Source organism: Xiphophorus maculatus, chromosome 7 (genome assembly GCF_002775205.1).
Source record: "Xiphophorus maculatus strain JP 163 A chromosome 7, X_maculatus-5.0-male, whole genome shotgun sequence".
Classification (NCBI taxonomy): domain Eukaryota; kingdom Metazoa; phylum Chordata; class Actinopteri; order Cyprinodontiformes; family Poeciliidae; genus Xiphophorus; species Xiphophorus maculatus.
The window spans coordinates 18,069,753-18,097,193 of record NC_036449.1 but is presented as its reverse complement, the minus strand read 5'-3'; the positions used below and the strand labels follow the sequence as shown (position 1 = coordinate 18,097,193).

Sequence of the window (27,441 nt, the reverse complement as noted above, 5' to 3'; positions counted from 1 at the left end):
ATGAAAACTAGCTGTAACTCAAAGGTTTTTGGCATTTAGATTTTCAACTCTGAGTGACAATGAAAATAGGACAGAAGCAGTGATTCAAGTCAATTCAGCTCAACTCATTTTTTGATCCACTTCTGATTCACAATAAATAGACAAAATTCAATTGCATTTGAGGAGCTTTGTCTAATATAGAGAGATAGACACGTTAATACTAAATAAGATTCAGAAATACCCTTAAAAAGAAGTTGAAGATAAACTTAAAATGCTCAATCTTAGGGGAAAGCATGTATGTCTTGTCTAATAGTTTTTAAAAAGAGCACAAGGAATGGAGGAGAGGTAGTCGGTGTGTATCAACACAGGCCCTGCAGGACCTTAGGCTAATACCAGCATAACTAATAAATATTTCAGGGTCACCCAAGCAATTATAACTACAGGATTCTGTAAAAAGCAACTTTTCATGGTTATTCAGGAAAGGTTAAGAAAGTTTCTGCTTTTTGAACCCAAACTAGAAGCTGATTTAACAGACCAGACTCTAAGTTAGTACTTTGAGTTTTGTAGAAATCCAGTTAAAAGTAGTAGGAGGAGATATGTCCTGTCAAAATGCAGAATCTCCATTTGGCACAAATAATGAGTAATTGCTACAAAATGTTTTACTTTATTTTTATATCTCTTTTAAATTATAGCTTAATTTTTAGCTCTAGAAAATCTATTCAATACCAAACATGCACCCATCACGGATTTTGTGGCTGATTTCCAAACACCAATTTTGCAAAGCTCTGACCTACCAGCCCCCGTTTCTAATTAAGAACTATAGAAAGCAAAAACACATTTGTTTTATTGTCTTGTGAAACTAATTCTCACAAACAGCCAAAAATCATGATGCCAGCTCAAAAGAATTACAGCCCTCCACCCCCTTTACAAAACAGAATATAGGTCACTAACTTCTTTCTTTTCCTTTTTTTGTACACCTCAAAATGTTTAGGTGTGCTGTATTACAAGATATATATATTTTCTACCATATGTTTTTTTAAATAAACAATGTTTCCAAAAATGATATTTTAAAAGAAACTCTGACTGTTGACTTATTAAAGCTTTACAGTAGCCTTAAAGAGCCTTTATGCGAAAGATAAATAATTGTTTATATTATGACCAGAGGGAATATATTACTGTGTGTGTGAGACAGAGAAACTGAGCAGTTGGTGTTACACAACTCTGCAGTTAAATAGGATTTCAGTAAATTCACAGATCAGGGCCAGTAAAGTATATCAGCCAATTTCGATATTACAAGTCCAAAATCCTTGGGCCATTTATGTTTTGTACTGGCCAAATATTTGAATACCCAAAGAAAAAAATAAATATATTAGGACTCATTTTGTATGTAGCTAGTTAATCATTCCACACTAATGCTGCAAGGTTTAATAATTAACACCACAACTAATTATGATTTGGTTCCCTTTCCCCCCCATTTACTTTAGGACGCTTTGCTCCCTACAAACCTTCAGACATCATGCTCAAGCCCCTGCTGTTTGAGGTACCCAGCATCACTACAGACTCTGTGTTTGTCGGCCGAGACTGGCTGTTTCAGCAGCTTGAGGACATGCTGAAGGCCAGCGAGTCCAGTGAAAACCACGGAGTTGTGGTGGTGGGCAGCGTTGGGTATGGGAAGACGGCCATTATCTCCCGGCTGGTAGCGCTGAGCTGTCACGGAGGACGCATGCGCCAGATTGCCTCCAACAGTCCGAGTGCCTCGCCTAAAAGTAAGCAGTTTTTCTGGTTTCCTTTGGGTAAGAGCTTGCAGAGTGTGAATGGAAAACTATGAAACTACCTAAAATTGTGTCATGCTGTGTGTTATTAAAAATGTCTCTAAAAGTTTTTTAATGTATTTTATTTAAAAAATGACATTGTGTGATATGATTTTTTTTTTTACCTTAACTGACCTAAAACAATAAAAGTTTTGACTGACTTAATATCAGAAAGTGATGGGGGGAGGGGAAAAGGGTTTTCTCTTTTTGTATAGCATATGCAAATATCTGTTTTCACCCAGAAGTATATGGTTGATTTATTTCTTTTAGGTAGTGCGGGACAAGGCACAGAACTCCCCCTCAGCCAGCCCCCGCAGCCCACTCCACCATCCAGTGCCACCAACACCCTTAGCAGCAACAGCTGTCCAGGAACTCCTGAGATGCAACGGCGCAGAGAGGAGGCTGTCAAACGGCTGGCTTCAAAGGTAGCGATAAACTTAAGCTGAAGAGGAAATAGTAGTGTTTTTTTTTTTTTCATAGAAACACTGCAAGGCCACTTTAGAAAGACTAATTATTCCAAAAAGTGTTTGTGGCGCAAGTAATTTGTTTTCCAGCTACACGGTTTCTCATATTAAAACAGAAAACCCATAAAGGTAAAAACAATGCTTCTAAAATCTTTTACGACATTCCTGCTTTTGTTTTTGCATTCATGCAGTGGTGTGGCGTTTAAAAAAAGGTTTTACTGACCTAAAAGCTGAGGTTTTACTACATTTCGGGAGTATGTAGGTGAAATGACATTATTCTGCTGTGTGAAGGGACGTTTTAGCAAGAAACTTATTTCTGTAGTTATTAAAACAGTGGAGGTACAAGTGGTATTTGAGGAGCTTTTGTCTTGTAAATGTTCATTTGCTGCTGGCTGAAGCCTAATGTTTGACAAGGAATGTCATAGATCCCCTCTTTTACTAAACTTAATATTAATAGTTCAAGATTAAAATGTTAGTGGGCAAATACTTTCTTTCTACACCTCTTTTACATGATTTATGCTGAGTTGAACTGTGACCAGTTTCAGAAACCCGGTTTTCATAAAGCTTTGACAAGCCGACACAGATTTCAGACCAATTCTGATAGCTTTTTAAAAACTATGATACAAGAATATATTGGAACAGGACTTGAACTTTTTTTCCCCAAGATTTCCTGGCATGACCAGTTACCAGCATACCTTTACTCGATTAGATTAGGTCTGTTGATGGACGACTGTGAGGTCATATCTTATCGGATTTGTTTTCTGAACTTAAACTCTTGCCATTGATTTTGCTTTGCAATTAGTCTAATTATTAAATGCTGCTAGTCTTGTTTGGGACTAAACACGTCCTGTTGTGGGTGCCTTTTGAACCCTTACATATTGATATTATAAATCTTTCTCCTGCTATTGGGACAGTTCATGAACTCCATTTCTAACTATTTATGCACTGAGATTCTAAACGTCTGTGAAACCCAAAACCATCTCTTGAGCCAATTAATGTGTAAAGTGTTTCCAATCGGCGCTCTCTCCGGGGTTCTGTTCCTGTGATGTGTGAACACTGATGCAACGCTGAGCAGCTTCTGTCAAATTCAGCCATTTCTTTTTAATCACTGATTTAAAAGCAGTCTCATATCTGCGCTCTGAGGCTATTACATGTTATGATGCACCACAAGCTTTATATTTTTTTTCTTTTGCTGTGACTGAATACTCTTTCAGATGCGTTTCTTCAACACAAATTTATAGTTATTGTAGATTAACGGCTGCAGGTTTACTGCAGTGTTGCATCAGCTTGTCTTATATTGTTTATTGGTGCAGCAGCCTGCATGACTCATGTACTTTAGTGAACTGTTTGCTGATACACAGGTTGCTTTATTGTATCCATTCATCCTTTTTCATCTTTACTTGGATGCGCCGCTGCAATATCTTTACTGCAAAGGGCTCTCCACAGTCTGCTTTTAGGCCAATTGTATCCTTCATGTGGGATAAACAACCACATCTCAGATCTGTTTTTAAATAGCTCTATTATATTATATTATATTATATTATATTTATTATATTGTAATATATTTCCTAATATTTTATATTCAAAGCCACAAAAAAATGACAGAAACTTGATGTCTCAATAATATGCAAACACTGATGGTGTGTTTATAAAGCAGATTGATAAAAAAAAAATGCTGCCAGCAGACATCTTTAAATTTAATGTAATTTCTGGCGATCATGTGAAGACCTCTTTCAGAGTGTTGAAGGATATCAAATGGCAGTCTGTTCCTTTAGTTTGGATGGCAATTACTGTAGTACAAATACACATCCCCAAGGTCACTTTTCTTCTCACCTCTTTCCCGTATTTTACCTAATAGACCCAACTTCCATTAAGAAATAGAGAAACCTGCTTTTAGAATTTTACAATAACTTAATTATTGTTTTCTGCCTAGTTTTTTATATGCAGAATAATACAATTTTAAGTTATTTTCTCCTGGCCTCTCTAATTAAGGAGATTCTGGGTAGCTTTTAGGAAAACGTCAAGTATCCTGGTTGCTTAAGAAATTCTGCATTTGCCTTCTCTTACTTTTCCAGGTGGTTGCGTATCATTATTGCCAGGCCGACAACACGTACACCTGCCTGGTTCCAGAGTTTGTGCACAGTATCGCAGCTTTGCTGTGCAGAGCTCATCAGCTCACTGCCTACCGAGAGCTACTGCTGAAAGAGCCCCACCTCCAGAGCATGCTCAGTCTGCGCTCTTGCGTCCAAGACCCCATGGCTGCTTTCCGAAGGGGGGTCCTGGAGCCGCTGGCCAACCTTCGTAATGGTAAGAACGCTACATTCCAGGGTTTTCTTTTCTTTTTCTGGCCTGTTCATGTGTGACTTTATTTTAGTTTTTTTCTGTCCATCCACCCTTTTGTCCTTTCTTGTTTCCTTCTTTCTCTCTTCCTTTCTTCATTTCCTTCTCTCTTCTTTGCCATCTATCTTTTTCTTTCTCTTTCTGTTTTTTTAAGCCTGAACACTGTCCAATTATATTCCATAATGTGTCATTTTTGTATGTATTGTTTTAAGGTGTTTTAAAAGGACTGAGGACTCTAGACATTTAGGTTTGAAAAACTACGGCACTTTGACATTTTAAGAATGGGGTTATTTCTTTTCACAGCTCATACCAGTTAGTAGAAGTGCTGATAAATGTTTAACTGCTAAATGCCACTGCAGTATCATAAAACTCTCACAGCTGGGTAGTTTAGTTGAAATAACACTGGTCTCAGTTGCTGTTCTCTACTTATTGTCTTCTCATTGTTTTTTTTATGTGTACATTTTCAGAGAAGAGAATTTCAGAGGAAGACCATATAATTTTGATAGATGGACTTAATGAAGCGGAGTTTCATAAGCCTGACTATGGAGACACCATAGCTTCTTTCATCACTAAGATCATTCCCAAGTTTCCTTCCTGGCTGAAGCTGCTGGTCACTGTCCGGGTTAACTTAATGGTAAGGAAAAAACACTGATATGAAAGAGACCTTTTAATGTTTTAACCTTTTTAATGTTTTTTTTTTAACACCATGGAGAAGTTTTATGCATGGTTAGTTTATTAAAACAACATCCCTCGGAGGGAGCTGCATGAAATCAAAACTCGGATGCGAGAATCTATTGACAGAAGAAGTGTTAGTCTTCTGACCTTTATAGAAATGTGTTAAGCAGAACCAGTTTGTTTAATGGCAGCCACGGGAAGTCCTGTTTGGAGTTTTACATAAATTTTTGTAATGGACTCTGTAAACATGTACAAGATGATGCTCCAGTTGATATTGACCTAAATACACGGCGTCACTTGTGTTCTTTATGTTCACTTAAAGAAGGATGGAGGTGAATACAGGGAAACGTTGGAGGCAACCTTATTGGAAACTTGAAAAAGTTTCTGACTTACACAGAAGCTGTCCCTTTCAGGAGGATATAACCAGCTAGAGCCAGAAAGAGAATAGTTTAAATGAAAATGTACTTATGTGATGATCTCATCAATGTTGTGACCCAAATTCAATAGAGAATCCGTGAAAAGGTTTGAAAATGTATGTTTAAGCTATTAAGATGCATCTTTAGTTATTTTACAAAGATCTTTAGATATGCAAACTTGAAGTTTGATTTGCTGTCACTTCTCGAGATGCTCAATCGACTTTAACAAATGTGAGACACCCTGTCAAGAGAAGCCAGCACTTCCTGGAAGAATTGGCAGATGGTGACCCAGAACTCAAGTCTGTATGACAGGAAAGAGAAGTCTAAAACTTTGGGCTTCCTGTCTTGATGACCCTCAGTTAAACAGCTGTAAAGATCTTCTCTGGCTGTGTTAGGGTCACCGTGGCGGCAGCTGAAGCTTTGACAGGCCTGATGAGCCAAGCGACAGCTGATTGAGTCTTGAATAATAATGTGGTAGCTGACTGACATCCAGTATAGGGGTTATTAATGCTCAGGAAGGAGCCAGATATTGACTGCTGTCCATCAGTCTGTGCTGCCAATTCAGTTTGTTTATTTATTAGCCTGCCAAGCATTTAAAATTCTGGTATCGTCACAGCTCACTCAATGTGGTAAATCACTACGTGGAAACATTGATCATTTGTGTTTTCAGGATTGAATGCTTTTTATGATTTATTTGACAGCACCATGTTGAACAATGTGAATAAAGGTTTAGAGCTCTGTACTGTAGCTTGTCAGTTTGTTTTTGTGTTTTTGTTTTTTTGGTTTCCTTAATACTTGGGTTGGATACCAACACTAAGTTTATCTGCAAGGCATTGCCTTCACTTCACCTGATGGAGTGTGTACCTGTGCATAGCGTGTGTGTTTCTCTGGTTGTGTTGTTATGATGAGGAAGAAATAAGCGTTATCTCACTCAGGCAATGTTTCTCAGGCCTCAGACAGGCAAAGGATTGGAGGATTAAGACGCATTGACCCTCCGGGATATGAATTGAAATGTGAGCTCTGGCTAAGACTTGTGCTTACTTACTAGTAGCCACCATCCCATCCATCCCCTGCCTCTTAATACTCACTTCACCTGCTCCTGTCATCCATTTCCAATAGTAGCAGGTGTCTGTGCTTTGGCCTGATAGCTTACTGAGCGTACTTCCCTGCTGTTCGAAAAGCCTCTTTTCATATAATAGTGCCTTCAAAGGTATTCATAACCTTTGAAGGCTAACCTTTGGAAACTTTTTACACTTCATCATGTTAATACTGAAACAGAAAAAAAAACACTGTGTTTTATTGGAATTTCATGTGGTAAGTGAACAGGTATAGTCTTTTTTACTAAATCATATCTGGAAGGTTTTGTATCAAACTTTCTACAAAATAGTTTTCTGCCAGAATTCAATTTAATCACATGAGATCAAGAGCTTCTGTGAACATAATATTTTAATTCTTGACAAAGATTTTGGTGTGACTCTGACTGGTCCGTTCCAACACATTAATACTCTGTGATCTAAACCATTACACTGTAGTTTGGCCTGTATTTTTAGCCCTGTTTGTTTGGTGTATCTTTTACCTCAGTCTGCAGTTTGGGGTTTTTTCACCTTATAGTAGGTTTTGTCTGGGAGTGTTCGGTACTTAGCTTTAACCAGCTTCCCTGTTCCTGCTGAAAAACAATCCATCACCCTAGCATGATGCTGCCGACCATGGGCGTAGGTTTGGGTATGGACGGTCGTGACATGTCACGACCAATATTCAAGGGATATAAAATAGTCCCGACCAATTTTTGCCATATTAATTAAAAAAAAACATATGTATTTTTTAACAAAAACAAAATAAATAAACGAAAATCTACATTGATTAGTTTAATATTTCAATATACTACGCAGTGGTAGCATTCATTTTAAAATTCGCTGTTCTGAACTATGACGACCCATGTCGCTATTGGCTCACAGAACTTGGATCTACGTTCTTTGATTAGCTGCAAAAGGCGGCGGCCAGCTGGCCACACGCGGAACGGTGTTGGTCAGTAAGTTGTAAGGTCCCACCAAAACTTAGACCAAACCTACGCCCTTGCTGCCAACACAAGTTTCACCGGATGCTTTGGTCAGATATAGCTGTGAATAAAATTAGATTATATTAGTATCAATAATGCCCTGCGATGGACTGGCGACCTGTCCAGGGTGTACCCTGTCTCTCGCCCGAAATGTCTCGGTGGAGATAGGGATTAGCACCCCTCCCAACCTCACTAGGGACAAGGGTGTAAGAAAATGAATGGATGGATGGATAGAATCGATAACAAATTGAGGCAAAATCCAGGCAGCAATATTGCACGAATCTTCTTCCCTGCATCTTTACCAACTTTATCTTGTCTGTTGCAGGAGATCACCAGCCTTCTCTCATTCTCGAAAATCTCCCTGGATGATTTTACGGACAACAAAGAGATCACTAATGACCTCAATTCCTATATCCAGTACCGGATCAACAGCAGCAAGGACATTATGAACAACATCAGCCTGAATGGCAAGGCCGATCCTGGCACTGTGACCAAGCTCAGCAGCCACCTGACCTCTCGCAGCCAGGGCTCCTACCTGTATCTGAAGCTCACGTTGGATCTCTTTGAGAGAGGCCACCTGGTGATCAAAAGTGCCAGCTACAAAGTAGTGCCTGTTTCGCTAGTTGAACTGTACCAGCTCCAGTGCAACATGAAGTTCATGACCAACTCGGCCTTTGAGCGGTCCCTGCCTATCCTCAACGTGGCTCTGGCGTCGCTGCACCCAATGACGGACGATCAGCTGTTTCAGGCCATCAATGCCGGCCACGTCCGAGGGGAGCTGCAGTGGGAGGACTTCCAGCAGCGCATGGAGCTGCTCTCGTGCTTTCTCATCAAACGGCGAGATAAAACGCGCATGTTTTGCCACCCTTCCTTCAGAGAGTGGCTGGTGTGGAGAGCTGATGGAGAGAGCACAGATTTCCTCTGTGACCCCAGGTCAGTCCTCTGTTCCGTAAGCAAATGTTTTGCTCTCAGCAGCTCTTCCTTAGGAATGCGGGCCTCTGTTATATGCATGATAAGCTTGTAAAGCATTTAGGCAGTCCTCTTTCTGTGGATTACAGACTTCAAACAGTCCGCAACAGAGTCCGACTAACGCTCACTGATAACATGAAGGCAATAAAAGAAGTATCAGGAAAGAAAGAGGTTTCCTTTAAACAAAACGTTCTGTATTTGTAAGTCTTTCTTTGAAAACTGCATTTCTACGACGGCACACACTTCTTTCTTTGCAAACTTTTATTTCACAGTATGATTCCCATTTAATTGTTCGAGGCGTCCATGAATCTTTGTTGGTTATTTAGTATGCGGAGAGGAATGGAGTGTGAAAAGGAAGCAAAATGCTTTAATCAATACACACAGCACGACTCATGTCTGACTCAGCAAAGTAATTGGGTATGAAATGCTTCAGGTACTCTGATTATCTTTACAACTTTCTAGTTTGTATCAAGTAAAAAAAACTGTTTATAGCTCCACTTAAAGTAGACTCAATACTTTTGCTTACAGAAGCTTAAATTATCATGTACTGAATCAAAGCTGATATTTTATTGTGTTTTTAAGCTAGTCTTTACTCATAAACACTGTGGAGGTTTGATACAAACACACACCTATTAAATTATAACTCCATTTATCTACAAGTAAACTGGGCTACATTGATTGGACGTACTATCATGCTTTCACTTGCTGAAAGAGGAGTTGAGGTGTGTAAGGCTGGATTTCTGCTTAAAATATTTTGTGCTTTGTTTTTGGGCTCAGCATCTCAGCCCCTTTCCTGAGATGCTACAGGTTAACTGTCAAGCACAGATGTCTCAACTATGTTTTTGAAACGTATCCTTTTGTTCCCCCAGTTGGTCGAATTTCTCCTTAGGCAGTCTGCTGCAGCTTGTAGTTTTCCAACTCTGGTCTTCTAACAGTGTTGCCATTTTAAGTGATGAGTGAGAATCAGAATCCAGGTTTTTCAAGACAGGAAATAATTAGCAGTTTCACTTGAAAGACTGTTGGTGCTCCAGCTGACCAGCAGTGCACAGCAACAGGTGAGGGTGAGGAAGAGGCTGCGCTTACTCTATGCTTCAAACAGCTGGAGAAAACTGCAGCCATTGAGGCACTTTCCCAGACAACTCATTAAAAGAACTTCAAACCATAAAACCAATATGAAATGTTTATGAAAGAAACTTTTTGAAACCTCAGTAAATGTGGATGCTGGTAATTGGCATTTAGATATGTGCTGTGCTGCAGCTTTAGAGTCTTAATAAGCCAGTCAAGACTCTGCTATGGATGATTTTAATAGTTGAGAAATCACATTTTTACCAGTTTGTTAAATACACATACACTGTATAAAATGGATAAGATAGAGGATGTAGATAATAGAAATAAAGACACAAAACATGGATAATCAATGCTTGAATGTTTATGTGCTCCTAAGTGTTTACATGTTTTACAAATCCCATGCTGCCCGGTATATAGCAGATATTCCACCTATCTGTGCGTTCTGCTGGGCTCTTTTTGCTCTACCTGACAGATATGATACAGTTGCCTAATTTGAAATTCTTTGGATCAGCCATGCACGCCTAATAAGCTGAAAGATATCGGTCTGGCCCTCCCCTGTCGTGCACCTCTACTCACATACTGATGACTCTGAAGTGGACCAGATCTGAACTTCACATTCTGGTCATTCACAGCCTTCCAGTTCCATTAAAAAAACAAACGGTTATAGTCTGGCATGGGCAGACAAAAGCTTGCTGCACAGTACTTTTCAGTGTCTGTGTTCAAATAGAGGGAATTGTAACCAGATCAAAGTGATCCGCAATCATGCATGTCCGTTTAATGACTTTCTGCATTAATTGGTGCCAGAGTGCCTGTGTGGGGAAAAGGAAAAAAAAAAAAGATCCAGCAAACTTGTTTTATTTCTTTTTTTTTTTATTTTACTCCAGCCCTGTGTGGGTCCCTGACCAGCTTTTGCATCAAATTCACACCAACCCTGAATAGGAGAGGTTTCTGTGTAGATGCCAAGTTACTCATCGTTATAAAACAATAAGTGCTTTTATGTTTACGGTTCAGATGAGCAGGCTTCCCTCATTTGGACAGCAGAGTAATCTTTCTGTTGATATGTAACTCAGGACTGGCCATGCTCTAATGGCATTTATGCTGTCACGCCAAGAGGGGAAATTGAACCGTCAGCAGACAATGGAGCTGGGACACCACATCCTGAAGGCGCACATCTTTAAGGTAAAACCACGGAGTCATCTTTGGACATTTGAAATCCATTTTCTGCAGAAAATATTTATATTCAAGCTGGTTTTGTGCAGTGAAATTGTGTTCATACCCCTTCAGATTTTTCACATTTATTCAAGTTACAACCACAAATTGCAATGGTTTTATTGTCAATTTCTTTATTTATACTTTGACTGGGATGTTTTGCGCATAAATATGCTTAGATCCCAACCACTGTATTGCAACTCTGGCTGTATGTTGAAAATCTCAATAAAAAATCCCAATAAAATGTGGTAAAGTTTATGGTTTTAATATGAAAAGGAGTATAGAGCCATTTACAATTCTCCCTACTTGTGTTTGTTTGTATGATGTATTGACTTGTCTGCAGGGTCTGAGTAAGAAAACAGGCGTTCCATCTAGTGTGCTTCAAGCTTTATGGATCAGCTGCAGTGCTGATGGTCTTTCTGCAGCCTTGGCTTCCCTGAGGAACCTCTACACACCAAATGTCAAGGTAAGGAGGCTCTTTATCTCCTCTCTGTGTGTGAGCTAGACCTTCTAGAGCCAGACATGCTCTCTGTTTATGCCCCTGTGATGTGAGTTGTTTGTGAATGATTTTCTCTGGCAAAACAAGCAAATTCCATATTCATTTCACTGGTTGGTTCTTGTGCATGATATCACATCAAGTGACTGAGTCCTACCAGTCACATTCCCGGCACACAGTGATATTTCAATTATAGTCCTAAAATCGACCAGCAATTCCCAGTTTCACACACACACACAAAAAAAACAACAAAAAAATCCATTGAAAATTAAAAGCACTGGAAGGTTGAAACTGAGGAAATATGTTCCTGGGTAGGACAAATAAGAAATGCAGGGAACAAAAGAATATAGACTGGAGAGTTATGAAAAGGTAAATGTTTTCACTCAGTTAGAAGTCTGTATTATGTATATAGATTTTCTCCCTTACTTCACAACTGTTAATAATGTGGCAACCGGTGCAGAACATAATCATTGTTTCCCCTCCTTAATTAGACTAATGTTGGTAGAAGGGCTCATTAAACTGATAGTGTGACAACTATCTGTGTGTTACCCTCTACATGAGTTGTTTTCTGGAGAAATAATCATTGGCCATCACTGGAAAGGCTATTACATGCATATCATTATGTTTTCTACCATACCACAGAATTATTTATTTTTTCTTTGCCTCTAAGCTGCTGTCAGTGGGGCTTTATTACTTGTCTGCTGTGAGTCAGTACTTGTGAGACAATTGCAGAATGACCTTGGTTTGTCCTTTGGGAAAAATAGTCTGTTAATTGATTCAGCCGAGGATTCAAACACAATTTTCTCTCAGGTTGCAGAATCCTTATTGGTGCAAACTTGTTTGACAAGATGATTTTATTGATTTACTCCTTAGGGAAGAGAATAACAAACACTTATAATTGAATTCAGCTACTTTAATTGGTTTCTGACCTTTATTTTGAGATTTTCATCAGTTTTTCAATAATATCAATAAATCATTGAGTCACTTCTCGGAACACAGTGGCTCACATTGTTGAAATGTTTTTCTTGAAATTTGATTATGCCCTCAGACTTTCATTTAATAATTTTTTTCTGATTCAATTAAATATAAATTGTCATGAAAATTAGATTTTTAAAGTAGCACAAAGATGGACATGAGTTTTGAATAATGTTCCAGCTGCAGCTATCTGCATATTCCTCTTCTTTTGTTGTTTTAAAATTTTTAATTAATTTTAAACTAGGAACACTGATATAACAACAACAAAAAACATTGATATCTTTTGATATAGGCATCAAAATTTGTTATGCCGTAAAATATTAAAATAAGAGTCTGGGGCAAAACAATTATGATAATGATGAATTGAAATCTAGTTCGTAATAGGAAAAGGTTCTGATTTGAGGTATGAAAGACGAGGACTGGGTAACGTGGGCTCTCACCATCCTCTTTGACTTTTCTTCACATTTTCCATCTTTGTGGTCAGGTGAGCCGTCTCCTGATGCTGGGAGGGGCAAACGTGAACTACCGAACAGAAGTCCTGAACAATGCCCCAGTGCTTTGTGTTCAGTGTCACCTCGGTCACCATGAGATCGCCTCACTTCTGTTGGAGTTTGGCGCCAGCGTTGATGTTGTGTCTGAAAATGGGATGAGCCCATTGAGCTTCTCAGCCACTGGAGGACACCTGGGTTTAGTCATGCTGCTCTGTAAGCGGGGGGCCAAGGTAAAGACTCCATATTTTTTGCATGAAAATGTTCTTAAAATGAAGACAAAATGTCTTAAACCTGCAGCCATGGCTACCTTCTCTGATACATAATGTATTCAGATCATGAGTATCTACACATTTTGTCAAAATACAGTTGCAAAGTTGATTCACTGTTTTGTTTTTTATTGAGATTCTGTGTTATAGACTCATACAAAGTAACACGTTATTGTAAAGTCAATATTAACAAAAATAGAATAGAATAGAAATAGAAATCCATCCATAAGTTTCATATTATGCACCAAGCTGTAAAACTAGAGGATGACTGAGTGGTTAGTTGTTTCACAGTGAGATTCATGTTGCCTGTCACAATCAACAATGAATCAATTAATTGCATTATAAAGCTCAAGAAATTCCATTTGCATGATTTGTCGTTTTTCTCTTTTCTCTCTCTCTTTCTACTAAAAATTAGATGTCAAAAGCCTAGTTTATTGGACTCAACTAGCCCTTTTTTAAAGAATAATTCTGTTGACAGAAACTTCATACTTCATTTTATTTGTTGTTTTTGTTTATTTTATTTAAAATGTCTCCCAATTTCAGCGTTAAATGTTAATTATAAATTAAAGCACATTGATGTTTCAGAATGTGCTCTTGCGTTACTGGTCTATTACCATTATATCACTTAAAATTGGTCTCAAGACACTGATACTGTGGTTTATCGTGATAACGTCTGGGACAATTTATCGTCCAGCAAAATTTGTTATTGTGACTGGACCAGTAATTTAGTGGTAATAGTGTCATAATTCTTGACCAGGATGTGCGTTTACAGTGTGGTCCAGTTAAAGTCCAGTTCAAATATCTGATTGAGAATCTGTGGTCAAACTTGAACATTGCTGTTCATGTGGTCACTACTCAGTCTGACTTAACTTGAGCTCCTTTTCAAAAAAGGAATGGCCAAACACATACCAGAAAATGCATTGTGCTGATATGGCAACAAAAACTCGCTTGAGAAAAAACACAAGTATAATTTCTTCCGAATTCACAGTGCTACTTTGTGTTTGTCTATCATGTAAAATCCTCAAAATTTATATAAAAATCTGTGGTTACACCAAGACAAAATCTAAAAAAAAAAAAAATAAATGAATAAAAATTCTCAGGCATCAATCCTTGTATTTTACAGAACTTCAATCTGCTTTAGTGCAGGTGGTTATGGCTGCTGCACCAAATTGACCTCACATGTAAAGCATATTTTCTGTTTCTCAGCAATAAATCCAAGAATTTTGCATTTATGCCAGGTGGATCACGTAGATAAGAGCGGCCAGTGTGCTCTGGTCCACGCCGCATTACGTGGACACACCGAGATCATTCAGTACCTGCTGGAGCTTGAATGGAGCGGTGAGGGGCAGCAGCAGGACTCTTCTCTGAAGAACAAAGCTCTGCAGCAGGCTTTGATCGCAGCCTCGAGCATGGGACACACACAGGTCTGACCAACATGCATGCATATTAATTTAGCAAACCAACTGCACGCTCTCATGAATTTGAAGATGGAGGAAGTTGGGCCAAGTTTTCTCAGTGGTGATGAATTAATTATTTGACACAACAGGTAGCCAGCAGACTGGGCTGCTTTTAGGCTTTAGGTTTGTTTTGCATTTCTCATCAGCTGAAATGCTCAGCTTAAAGTAAACAGAGCTAAAACTCCCTTTATTTGGTTATTTGAGGACCTAAACTCCTCAGTTCTGCTTTGATCCATTTATAATAATTTGCTGATTTTTTTTTTTTCTGCTTCAAAGTTTTGCATGCTGCATCATATAGACGGTTTATTTGATATTTTATATTGCAGTGGTACACCATTAATCTATGTTTCTTTTTTGGCAGGTTGTGAGAGCCCTGCTGGCGCTGAAAAATGAGCATGCTGTGCAAATTGATAGTCATGACACTCTGTGGGGCGAGACAGGTATGTCCTCATCAATCTTTTTGCATTATGTGGCTCGTTTGTATGATGACCTGCTGTTTTACCATTACCAACCTGGCTACTGTAATGGAAAGCTACAACAAAAGAGTTTGCGGTTTTTCTTTTCACAGAGGTCATTTCAGATAGATGCCTATACAGTTAGACTTTATTCTCGTCGCAAGTTAGGTTTACTGGCAAAATGTATGAACTAGCAGTGGTTTATGTTTTTTTAAAATGGTAGGTTAGGCACTAACCGTTTCATATGAGCTTCACTGTAAAAATGTAGCCCACAAAATCTTGCTGTGGGTCCATTATAGTCAATCTTGGAGTCTTGGATCACCTGTCCACTCAGGAATCTGGTGGCGGCCACTGATAACTTCCTCTTCCTGCCACCAGGTGGCTTTTCTACTGTATTTTAAAATGGCAAACTATTTTTCCAGCTGTATCTCTAGGGTTATTCTGAGACTTTTGTTTTCTTTTTGTATCATTTACCTTGTTTGTGATAGATTATGATCTCTTCTCTGCACTTTTTAAATGTTCCTTTGACTTTGCAATGAGGCCCTTTTTTTTTAATCTTAGGCACATGTAAGAAACTAAGGAAGCTTTTTTCTAGTTACATCATGTGTGCCAGAGATCATGTCTGATTTCCAAACGTGTGAAGAATTTTGTTCAAGTGGTTGAATAATTTTGAGATGGCAGGTCTCATTAAAAGTAGGCTTCATTCATTGTATTAGATTATTGAATCATTTAGTATTTTTTATGTAATTTGTAATATTAAAAACATCTTAAGAATTCTGAATATTGCTGGCAAACCTAGAAGACCTTTAGGGGCAGCTTTGTGTTTACACTTTCATACATGCCTCAAATTTCAAGTGTGTAGCATTTTCAATGACTTTTACATTTCTGCAAGCTGCTACATTTCAGCAAAAGATTTCTCTTAGCGCAAGTTGATCAACCTCTGCTGATAAATGAAGCATCACTCTATTGTCTCAAAACTACATGTTCACACGGTTCTGATATTTGAAATGAGAAGCACCAACAGCAGAACATCAGTTTTGTTTTCAAGTGAACAGTTTAGGAGCTTGAAATAAATCTAAATAATCAGTGAACAGTGACAGCCACTGTGATGTTTGAAAACACTGCCTTCCTTTTTTTTCTGAACGTCTGCATTCTGAGGTGAAAAATGTTCAACAGCTATTTCGTACTTTTGAAACCAGTATTTGAAGTTATTTATGGGCGATCATAAAAAAGTTGAGCCTGAAAAGAGAGAACGATAATAATAGTTTCTTTGTGTCTTATTTGGTTCTAAGCTATCAGGATTTAGCTGCCACTGCTTTGTGCGCAGGTTATTTAGGGCAGGCAACAAAAAGCAGTTTCTGAATCATACACTCTAACTATATACCACTTAAGTGTCTTCTTGAATTTATTTTTTCATATTTCCAGATCTTGTGTTTTATCCAGTAATTTCTAGCTGGACCATAAACAGTTTTGTTGATGTTTTTACAGAGGGCTTTCCCCTCTTGTTTTTGAGACCCTGTAAGTAGGATTGATATAAATATTGACGTATGTTTTTTAAATGCAACCATAAAATATATTTGCTCTCAATTCAAAAACGGTTTCAAATCTGTTTAGTTAAATGGTCGTCTTTATTTTGCATCTTTACTCCAGTGATTGATGGTATAGCTGGCTCCCATTTAAGAGCAAATGTTTGTTTGACTTTGTGTAAGACCATTATGTGTGCTGTATGATCTTGAACCAAAAATATGTTTGATTGTAGTTAAATGAAGTTAACTTATCAAAGTAGACCTGATAAGCTGTCAGCTTCGATTAAAGGAAAAGGAGGAGGCTTACAAAGTGCCAGACGCTACATTTAGTCCTGGCTTTCAGCTTGAGAAAAGGTTTTTGAGGAAATGACTACAATAACTGATTGTAAAGATACTTTCTGGGAAATAAATCTTTTTTAACCCCTTAACCACTTTATAGATGTTTGCTTTCTTTGAAACATAATCTCTCTTGGAATATTTTTATGATGCAATAGCTCCTCTCCATGAATCTGTCAGAAACCTTAACAGGACATGAGATTCAGTAACATGACACCAGCATTTACAAAAACAGCCACCTGCAACCCTTAGTATAGTTTGAAGCTTATATTTTACAAGTCCACTCCAGAAACATTAACATATCAGTTTCTTTGTACTGCAGTAACATTAACTTGAAACATGATCTAATTTGAGCAGAATCCAACTGACTAGAAACAGAGTAGCTCCGGCTGGCCACATAGTTTTTTGCATTCCCAGATGATGAACGTTACATCATTTAGGTCTCGTATTGAAACTGATTTAATAACTGTGAATTTATTTTGCCAGAGTTCTCCATACTTTCTAACTCTGGTGCTGCACAAACCTTTACTTGAAATAGTGATCATGCTGTCTATTTTTCGTTCATCTACTGTGCAGACAGAAATGCAGAAGTTATTACTCAGCTTTCAAAGTGATCCATCTGGTTGTTCCTCCTAAAATAATGTAATTATTTTACTATTTAAAGCTATTACTATGTAGCTTGAGCATGTACTTGTATGTTTGCATTTACCTGTCAGACATCTCAGCTCATCTGCATTCAGAATTACTTAATCAGTGAAAACAAATTGGATGAAGATAGGCTGGATGGATCTGGTGATGTGTTTTGAACACCCACATTTTTAGCACTTGTCAACAGGTTAAATTTCAGTTTAACCTCTTGTCTTTATTCTGCCTCTCAGCTGCAGGTTTGTTAATCCAATCCTGCTCTGATGTTTGAAATCTCAAAAGCAGGTGTAGTTTCTCAAATATCTTGATCAAAATCATTCATTCATTTTGTCTCTGAAAACATTCCCTGATAACCCGTGAGACCTCCTGTCACACTTACTTCGGTGGTATATTGCATACTTATGCAAATGATCCCACTATGTTTAAATAGAGGTAGATCAGATTGTTCCTCAGTTCAAGCGCCGTCTTTTAAAAATCCCTCTTTTAGGATGCAGTGCGGTTCCTCCTTATGCAAAGAAGAGGTGATTTAAATGCAGACGATCATTCTTGTTTCAACAACCGGGTTTAAAGCAAAGACCAACAAGCTGGTTTGTTGGAAGGAAAAGAGAAAGATGTTGTTAACGATGTACAACAAATTTAGAATATATATATATATATATATATATATATATATATATATATATATATTAAAAATTCCCTTCTCACCCACCGCAGGTGGTTCTTATCCTCTGAGCTCGGGTCCTCTACCAGAGGCCTGGGAGCTTGAGGGTTCTGCACATTTTTGGACTGAGATGTCTGATGTTGTTCCTGGGATCTGTTGTAGCCATTGGTCCAGTTTGGGGGTGACTGCCCCGAGGGCCCCGATGACCACAGGCACCACTGTGGTCTTCACCTTCCAGGCCCTCTCCAGTTCCTGAGGCCCTGGTATTTCTCTAGTTTCTCGTGCTCCTTTTTCCTGATGTTGCAGTCGCTTGGTATTGCTACATCTACCACAACGGCTTTCCTCTGTTGTTTATCCACTACGACAATGTCTGGTTGGTTCGCCATTACCATTTTGTCTGTCTGGATCTGGAAGTCCCACAGGATCTTAGCTCTGGCGTTCTCCGCCACCTTTGGGACTTGCAACTTGGCTATGTCGTTCCATGTACGCTTTCCCTGCCAGTATCTTGCACCCTGCTGTTATGTGCTGGACTGTCTCAGGGGCCTCCTTGCACAACCTACACCTTGGGTCTTGTCTGTTGTGGTATATCTGGGCCTCTATTGCTCAGGTGTTTAGGGCCTGTTCCTGGGCGGCCAGGATGAGGGCCTCTGTGCTGTCCTTGAGTCCAGCTTTTTCCAGCCATTGGTAGGATTTACTGATATCAGCCACTTGGGTTATTTGCTGGTGGTACATCCCATGTAGGGGCTTGTCCTCCCATGATGGTATCTCTGGCACCTCAACCTCCGTTTTCTGTTGTCTGAGATATTCACTGAGCACATTGTCTGTTGAGGCTTTGTCCCTGATGTATTTATGGATCTTAGTTGTTTCGTCCTGGACTGTGGTTCTCACACTCACTAGTCCTCTGCCTCCTTCCTTGCGGCTCGTGTACAGTCTCAGGGTGCTGGATTTGGGATGGAACCCTCCATGCATTGTTAGTAGTTTTCTAGTCTTAATATCTGTGGCTTTTATCTCCTCCTTTGGCCAGCTAATTATTCCAGCAGGGTATCTGATTACTGGCAGGGCATAGCTGTTTATCACATGGATTTTGTTCTTGCCATTGATCTGGCTTCTCAGGACTTGCCTCTTTGTGATCAGCCGACCACACTTCTCTAGTCTGAATGACATCCCAATGTCCGTGCTGTAGATCCTGGTGGTGTGGATCAGTGAGTCGATGTCTCGCTCACTCTTGGCATACAGCTTGATGTCATCCATGTAGAGAAGGATGGCATGAGTCGGTATCCGTAGCCAGTCTTGTTGATAATTTGGCTGAGGGGGTTCAGGCCTATGCAGAACAGTAGCGGGGACAGAGCATCTCCTTGGTATATGCCACATTTGATGGACACTTGTGCAAGTGGTTTGCAGTTGGCCTCATCAAGTTTGCAATGACAGAGTTGATGTTATACATCTCTAAGCTAAGCTAATGCTGAGTTGTAGATTAGCTCATTGGTTTCTGTTATGGTGTTGGTAGGGATCGTTCTCAATGCTGCATTCACATTCTCAATGATGGTGATGGTTTTCACTCAGCCGTTGTAATTGGCGCCAAGGAGGTCTGGTTGACATTCGGGTGATTCAGCTCTGATTCGCTCAATGGGGCCATGTATCCCCTGACTGGGTGGGTCCTCCTTTTTGCCGTAGCATTTGTGTTGTATCTCGTCAATCTCAAGTTGTGATGTTGGAACACTGAGCTACTAGTTGTTTAGTGCTTAGTGTTGACTGGGGATGTCGAAGTAACCATTCCTTCACCAGTCTTTGCATGTAACCTCTCTGATTAGGGTTACTTGAGTAGTAGCATCTCTCGCCCATTTCCGTCTTGTTCCAGTAGCCCATTTCCCCAACAACTGGTTCCCCAACACCTGACGCAGACCTTGTTTGGCTGGGCGACGTCTGAGCCGGCATGTTATGCATTTTAGTATCTCTCATAGTATGAGGTAGGCAGTAGCTTGAAGGGTCTTGCCTCTCGGGTGATATACTGATGCCTTATCTATTGAGCTATCCAGTCAGCTATATATATGTTTGCCATGACTACCTTGATTGTTTAGCCACAAACATTTTCCCACATTGTAATAATAGGGTATTTGTGTGTAAAATTTTGGACAAAGTTTATTTAAATTAAATTTGGAAAAAGCCTGCAACAAAACAAACGGTGGAAAAACTGAAGAGCTGTGAGTTCTTTTCGGATGCTCTGTACAGGAAGCCATTTCCTGCTTCTTTGTTTATAGGTGAAAACACGGCCATGAACTCTTGTGTTTAGATGAAGAAATACGACTCAGTGGTGACCTACAGCTGCAGACTGTCACTCAGTGGAGATGCGGAAAGTGTTACTGGGCTCAGAAACACTTTCCACAGTTATAACTTAAATTCTCAACTTTTAGATGAGTGTGCTGCTAAATAAGTACAGTATGTGTAGCATGGTATTTTGTTTTCTGCTTTTTATCATCTGCTACTTTTTCAGACAGAGCGTTCTTTCATTTAGTATACATAAATGTTTGTGATGGTCCTTGAGCCTTGTCTGGTTGTCATTTTCAAAAATATTCAATTATAAAAAGCAACAACTACTTTTTCAATTGACAGTTTTTTTTAGAGTTAGTGAAAAAGTTCTACTTTTTCATTTTATTATTCATCAAGATCACCAACATTTTGTCAACACTGCTAGAATGTCAAATCATGAACATTCAGAGACCAACTCATGGAAATGAGCTCCCTCTCTGTGGATTAAGAATTTTAAAAAGTTCAGGTACTGCGCAATGGAAGTGCTGTTGAGATTACTCTTACTACTTACATAAATATTAGCATTTTTGGCCTGAATATTTGAAAATAGCTGAATGAGATGTGCATAAACAGCCATCAGTCAACAGCTGCTCTCGTGTCTGCTCTTTGTAAACTAGCGTGCACCTTCCAGAGTGCTGCTAACGTTGCTCCCTGGAGCCCAGGCTAAGTTTAGCTGTTTTAGAGTCATTGTTCCCATGTGTGAACTGTGTGAGGATATCCACGTTTTTAACAGATGGCGGGTGGGGTTGTTTTTGGCTGGGGAGACTGTTCATCCAGATGGATGATGTCAGTTAGACATGGAGGCTCTGCGGCACCTTTCGTCTCCGAGGTGAATGTGAGAACAGACCTGCTCCAGTTCCTCTGGTGGAGCTCGCTCTGTTTGGAGAACCAGCATTCATTTAGGACCGATCCATCTGTTCTCTGTAAGCATCCAACATTATAACTGTGTCTCCTCTTTATAGTAATTCACTGCTTGAGCTGTTGTTTTTTCATCAGAATGGTGGTTTGAAGAGGACCTAAAATGCAAACAGGAATGTGTGTTTAACAGAGCTGGTTGGCTTTGTCGGCTTGTGTTTGTCTGCTGGTGCATGAAATGACTGAGTCCTCGTCTCTGTCTATGAGGTCTGGGGAATACGAGGCAAGAATTTAATGAGTTTTAATAAGCACAAACATTATCTGATTTAAACTCAATTAGCTGCATGTCTTTAGTTTGTGAAGAATGGGAGTTACTTTTTATAGCCAAACCTTCCTTTTTTCCATGCCCTGTGTTGCAACTGAAGGCATTGGTTCTCAGCAGTATAACTTGCAAAACTATTTTTACTCTTTGTGCTTTTTCACAATTGGTCATACTACAAATGCAAATGCCAATGTATTTCATTTGGATTTGATGTGACCACCATGGTGTTTTCCTAAGATGTGCTAGGTTATTTATCCTTCACATTTAGGCCAGAAACTTTGGTCTCATGTAACTAGAGTACATTCTTCCACACGGTTGTTGTTTCTCCTATATGGCGGATGCCGAACTACAAATGAGACTGTTCAGGAGTTTCTTATTGTCACACTTCCACACAGGTTAAATTTGTGGAATTTACCACTAATAGTTTCTTGCCACATGAGTAATGAAGCTCAGCAAAATCTCTAGAGATGAATTTGGCCCCTTGGCTGCTTTCCTTGTTCAGTCTTTCAGTTTAGATGCATGACCATATCTTGGCATGTCTACACTCTGGTCATACTGTCTCCATTTTCAATCATGGCTTGAACAGTGACCTGTGAAGCCTTGGATTACTTCACCTTTATTCTTCAGATTACAGGTGAAAATAGTTAATTTGGACACTGGCAGATTTTAGTCACTAATGCAGAAATAAAACTGGTTTCACTGTGTTTTATTTAGGGACACCAAAGTAGCCGAGGGCTGAATAAAATTGCATACTTTTTAGATTTTCATGTTTTAAATAGAGCACACCACCTTACATGCTCTGCTTTGTGAAAGTCGTCACATAAACGTTTAGTAAAATACATTGCAGTTTGTGGTTGTAACATAAAACATGAAGAAATGTGAAAATTCTCAGGCGGTGTGAATACTTCTGTAGGGTTCGGTATCCTTCCTGTGGATTTCTAAGTTCTGACAAACCTGTATGTTTTCTTCCTCTTTGTAATTCAGCACTGACAGCTGCTGCAGGCCGGGGGAAGATGGAGGTGTGCAGCTTCCTGTTGGAGCAGGGGGCGGTGGTGCAGCAGGTGAACCGGCGGGGGGTGTCTCCCCTGTTCTGCGCTGTCAGACAGGGACACTGGCAGGTAAGATGTGCTGAGCAGCTTGTTTGTTCCTGATAAACTGTTTTCACTCGCAGTAACCTGCCACAGTAAATCTCCTGCATCAAGGCATCACAGCAGTTGCTTTCCAGCCTGATAGATTTTGGATGCAGTCAGTGTCCATGCTAAATTAAAGCATTTGTAATAGCTGCTTTAATTCTAGCTTTTTTTTTTTTGTTGCTTTTTTTGGGTCATTTTTCAGATTGCAGAGCTGCTGCTGCAACATGGTGCTGACATTAACATCAGCGACAAGCAGGGTAGAACGCTGCTCATGGTGGCTGCCTGCGAGGGTCACCTGAGTACTGTTGAGTTTCTGCTGTCTAAAGGTAAACACCAATCACTCTACACCACTAAGATGAATGTCTGTTAAAAAGTGCTAAAAAATAACCCATGAGGTAATGTTTGCCTGAAAGGTGCTTCTTTAACTTCGATGGACAAAGAGGGACTGATGCCTCTTAGTTGGGCGTGTTTGAAAGGACATAAGAATGTGGTGCAGTTTTTGGTGGAGAAAGGCGCGGTCATCGACCACACGGACAGAAATGGACGGACGCCGCTGGACCTCGCCGCCTTCTATGGAGATGCTGAGATTGTAAGTGGAAGTATGATGGCTAATGATGTTATCATTTGCCCCAACAGTTTGAAAATCTGGAAAAGGACTAAATTGAATTTTCTTCCAGGTGTGGAAAAAATAGAGAATGTAGGAATATTTATTTTTCCAGACTTTGTTCCCATCAGCCTGATGACAAATATCTACATCTTTAAACCTAGAATGCTTCTGTCTGTGTACATTTATGGTGGATTTTGCTTTAAAGGATCACATGGCTCTGTTTACATCAAATTCATTTGCTTCATCTTCCACAACAGTCTTGTCTGTCATTTTAGGTAAAACTTGCTTTCATTACTTTTTAATGCTGTTTAAAAACTCTGATGTTTAAATAATGAATGTGATAATAATTTATTTATTTACAAAGTAAACAGATACAAAAAAAACCAACTTTGTATCCATTTGTGCACCAATCAATTTATCATCCGTCATACTATGTCATCTATCCATCTTTGTAAGTTCCACATTTAAAGCTTAACTACGACTAAATTTACAATGAATGCTTCATTTAATCCCTTTCTAGACCTAAATCTGATTGCAAATATTTGTCTGGAAAATCATGAAACATTGAAAAAATAAATAAATAAAAAATTGTGAATAAACCTTGTGTTATGGAAGATAGTGATATAAGTTTGTGTGTGGTCCTGTAGGTCCAGTACTTGGTGGAAAGAGGAGCAGTGATAGAGCATGTGGACCACAGTGGGATGAGACCTCTGGACCGGGCCATCGGGTGCAGGAACACGTCAGTGGTGGTGACTCTGCTGAAGAAAGGGGCCAAGCTGGGTAGGAGCTCCTCTCTAACAAACACACCCCCATGTTGAGGTTGACAGAAATTTAGTGTTTGACATTTGGTACATGTAGTTTTCTTTGGCTTTCTGGGTTGTTTCACATCTTTTGGTAAACACAGAAAAGCCCTCTTGTCTCCAGCTTGTTTGTGTCTCTCAGTATCTCATGATTCTAAGAATAATCCCAGACAAATGTAGAGGAATGTTGTGGGAAAAACTGCTCCTGTCGCTGCATGTCTCATTAAATCTTCAGTCTGTTGGCATGTGTGTGTGTGTGTGTCGGGTCCTTTACTTTCTCGTGTGCTGCTGCCCTAACTTTAAGAATGACTTGTCACCCCAATGACTTTCATGAAGCTATCTAGAGCACGTCGCTTATCCGTGGTGCTCTCTGCTGTCTCAGAACAAAACTGATAATGGGCCGAACATTTAAATTTGCTCCCCGTGCATTTGCAGCTGCAAACACAAAACCCATTTCAGGCTGAGTGACACATAATTGCATATTGTCACGCTGCAGTTAGCAACACATTCTCCCCTCGCTGCAAATGACGACTCTCGCTTGTCTTACCTCTCCCTCTCCCAATTCTTTCCTAACTGCCTTCAATAAACTAAGGCTACAGAACGTCTCCTTACGATCGATCAGGTACAATCTTTAGGTAACTCTAACTTGTACCAATTTCAAGAGAATACGCTGATGCTTGGTTTGCCACAAAAGAAAAAAAGCTTCACAGGATGCTTTGCGTTTCCACAGGGAATGCTGCCTGGGCCATGGCTACTTCAAAGCCTGATATCCTCATCATTCTTCTGCAGAAGCTGATGGAGGAGGGAAACCTGCTATACAAGGTAAAAGGCTGCGTATAGAGTGATATTTTAATGACTTCTTCCTTATTACTCATGAAAAAGAGATGTTTCATTAATGGGGCTAGCTGATAATGTCAAGATTGTTTCTCTGAAGAGAAACGTGAATCAAAGCTCAATCTATTCATGATGATCTCTGTGGTATAGAAAGTGAGTTGTGAAAGACTCATGATCGATGGTTGACATTTAACAGAGTGAGGCTTGTAGCAAAAGCTGCTTGTCAGATGGAACTTATTTGTGTTGTGTTAGAGCTTGCCTTTGTATTAAACCTGTGATAGATTAGAGAAAAAGGAGTAAGAAAACAGATGCTGAAAGGAATACCTGCTAAATTCCTCACTGTATCCTTCTCTCCCACATTTTCTCACTTTTCCTCCTGGTCCTGTGCTCTTTTCTTGTTTTTGCACGTCTGACCTCGTTGTGTCCTCCAGAAAGGGAAGATGAAAGAGGCGGCCCAGAGGTACCAGTACGCCCTCAGGAAGTTTCCTCGGGAAGGCTTTGGTGATGACCTGAAGGCTTTTAAAGACCTGCGGGTTTCTTTGTATCTCAATCTCTCCCGCTGTCGCAGAAAAACTAATGTAAGTCTGTCTTTACCCTCAAATCACTGATTTGTTAGTTTTATCAAGACCCCTCAATAAACTAAGCGGCATCTCACTTGCCAGAATTTTGTTAGTATAATGAAATTATTAATAATGTTTGTCTACAAATTCCTAAACTTATTTTACAAAGATGTATGAACTCAGATTGGAATGGAGGGGAGACGGAGGACTAAAATGCTTAGTCTTCTGATGAAACACTTTAAAATTGCCAGACTCGAAATAAAATCTTCAGTGATTGAGACTTTTCCTTTTTTTTTTTTAGATGACCGAAAAGAAAACATTGGGGAGAAGTTAAATGGTCTTTGCATTGTTTTATTCCTCCTAATTATTTTTGCAGAATGACTTTGTTTTTACAGACATAGTCCAATAGGAAAGACATTTGTTTTCCAACAGCTGCTTATGTAATCACATTCTGTGAGGCAGCAGGCGATTTAAGACAAGCATTTCAGATGCATGTCTCCTGTGAGTTTCTACTGTACTTTACCAGGTGTTTGTGATGTAGACATGTGGCATGGATTCCCTACTTAAGTATATGCAGAAGACCTTGAAAACACAACATGTTATCGGCAATACATATTTTACATCAATATTGTGACTGCATCCCTCATAATTAACTCAGCAGGGCAGCGGAACCTGTGGTCAGAATCCTCCCCCAATATTAACTCTTTCATGCTAAGCACTTGGCTTTCATGCTAGTCAAACATTAGCATGTTTATTATGTTTTTATAGAAATTGTTGATAATCTGGCTTGTAAATGGAGCAAAAGCTCAAAAGAATAAGACAAAGCAACTTTGCTTTACTTTATTCGGCCTTCTCGTTATCTGCTGAAAGTCTTGCTTTCGCTCACCAGTTCAAAGCTTAAATAAATGTCCGTCATGTAACGACATATTTTTAAACATCTCAATGATTTTATTTAATAAAGCCCCTACTGATTCTATAGATAATTATCTTTGAATTTTTACTCAGCAACAGCGTTCACACTGAAGAATGTGTTGTAAGCGTAACCTTTTAGCACGTTTCCAAGGTGCATTCACTGATCAGAAAAAGTGATGATTTTGAGTTTCTGACCGGCTAGTTAACAACTCAAGTTTTGTTTGTTGACAAAACTTCAAGATAATCATGTCTTCATAAAACTTGAGTCTTTCAGGGAATATCTAAACACAGTGAGCACACCCAATTTAAATGTTAAATTTAAATTGGTAAGAGCTGCAGCAGTCTGTGCAATCTCTCATTTGCTGCAAAAGCTATGGTGAAGGGGGGAAACAACATCTGGATCTTTTTATAGAAAACTCAGTTGTTAGATCAGCAGTCACAACTTATAAAGTTCTGAATAAACAGCCACACAGCTTCCTTAGGGTGTGGTTGGCAGTCACTAGAAGTACACACATAATTTAAAACTGCTTTGATAGGAACAGACGGAGCTTTGGATCCTGAAAAAAATAATTAAGTGTTGGGTGTGCTTGTTTATAATTTTACATTTTTTTTGTAAAACCCTATTTTGTTTTTGTAGGATTTTGGGATGGCTGAGGAATTTGCAACAAAAGCGCTGGAGCTGAAACCCAAATCCTACGAGGCCTACTATGCCAGAGCCAGGGCTAAAAGAAGCAGCAGGTAAACTGTTCAACTCCTAAACCAGCTGTAACTAATTGTTCCTGATGTGTATCCGGTAACACTGCCTCTTCTGTTCAC

The 27,441-nt window shown here is 39.3% G+C and overlaps 1 protein-coding gene across 3 annotated transcripts in view; it reads left to right on the top strand.

The window, feature by feature from the left end:
* tanc1 (tetratricopeptide repeat, ankyrin repeat and coiled-coil containing 1) overlaps window positions 1–27,441 on the top strand; it is a 104,828-nt gene that overhangs the window by 75,067 nt on the left and 2,320 nt on the right. For 2 of the 3 annotated variants that reach the window (XM_023336942.1, XM_023336945.1), the window contains 18 exons: window positions 1,464–1,745; window positions 2,061–2,215; window positions 4,330–4,561; window positions 5,062–5,228; window positions 8,067–8,674; window positions 10,849–10,957; window positions 11,331–11,453; window positions 12,943–13,179; window positions 14,454–14,639; window positions 15,034–15,112; window positions 22,764–22,897; window positions 23,115–23,238; window positions 23,326–23,501; window positions 24,167–24,299; window positions 24,912–24,941; window positions 25,050–25,141; window positions 25,585–25,731; window positions 27,263–27,363. In XM_023336942.1, the coding sequence (XP_023192710.1) occupies window positions 1,464–1,745; window positions 2,061–2,215; window positions 4,330–4,561; window positions 5,062–5,228; window positions 8,067–8,674; window positions 10,849–10,957; window positions 11,331–11,453; window positions 12,943–13,179; window positions 14,454–14,639; window positions 15,034–15,112; window positions 22,764–22,897; window positions 23,115–23,238; window positions 23,326–23,501; window positions 24,167–24,299; window positions 24,912–24,941; window positions 25,050–25,141; window positions 25,585–25,731; window positions 27,263–27,363 (3,115 nt within the window). The remainder of the gene's footprint in view (window positions 1–1,463; window positions 1,746–2,060; window positions 2,216–4,329; window positions 4,562–5,061; window positions 5,229–8,066; window positions 8,675–10,848; window positions 10,958–11,330; window positions 11,454–12,942; window positions 13,180–14,453; window positions 14,640–15,033; window positions 15,113–22,763; window positions 22,898–23,114; window positions 23,239–23,325; window positions 23,502–24,166; window positions 24,300–24,911; window positions 24,942–25,049; window positions 25,142–25,584; window positions 25,732–27,262; window positions 27,364–27,441) is intronic. The other variant, XM_023336943.1, reaches the window with a different exon arrangement.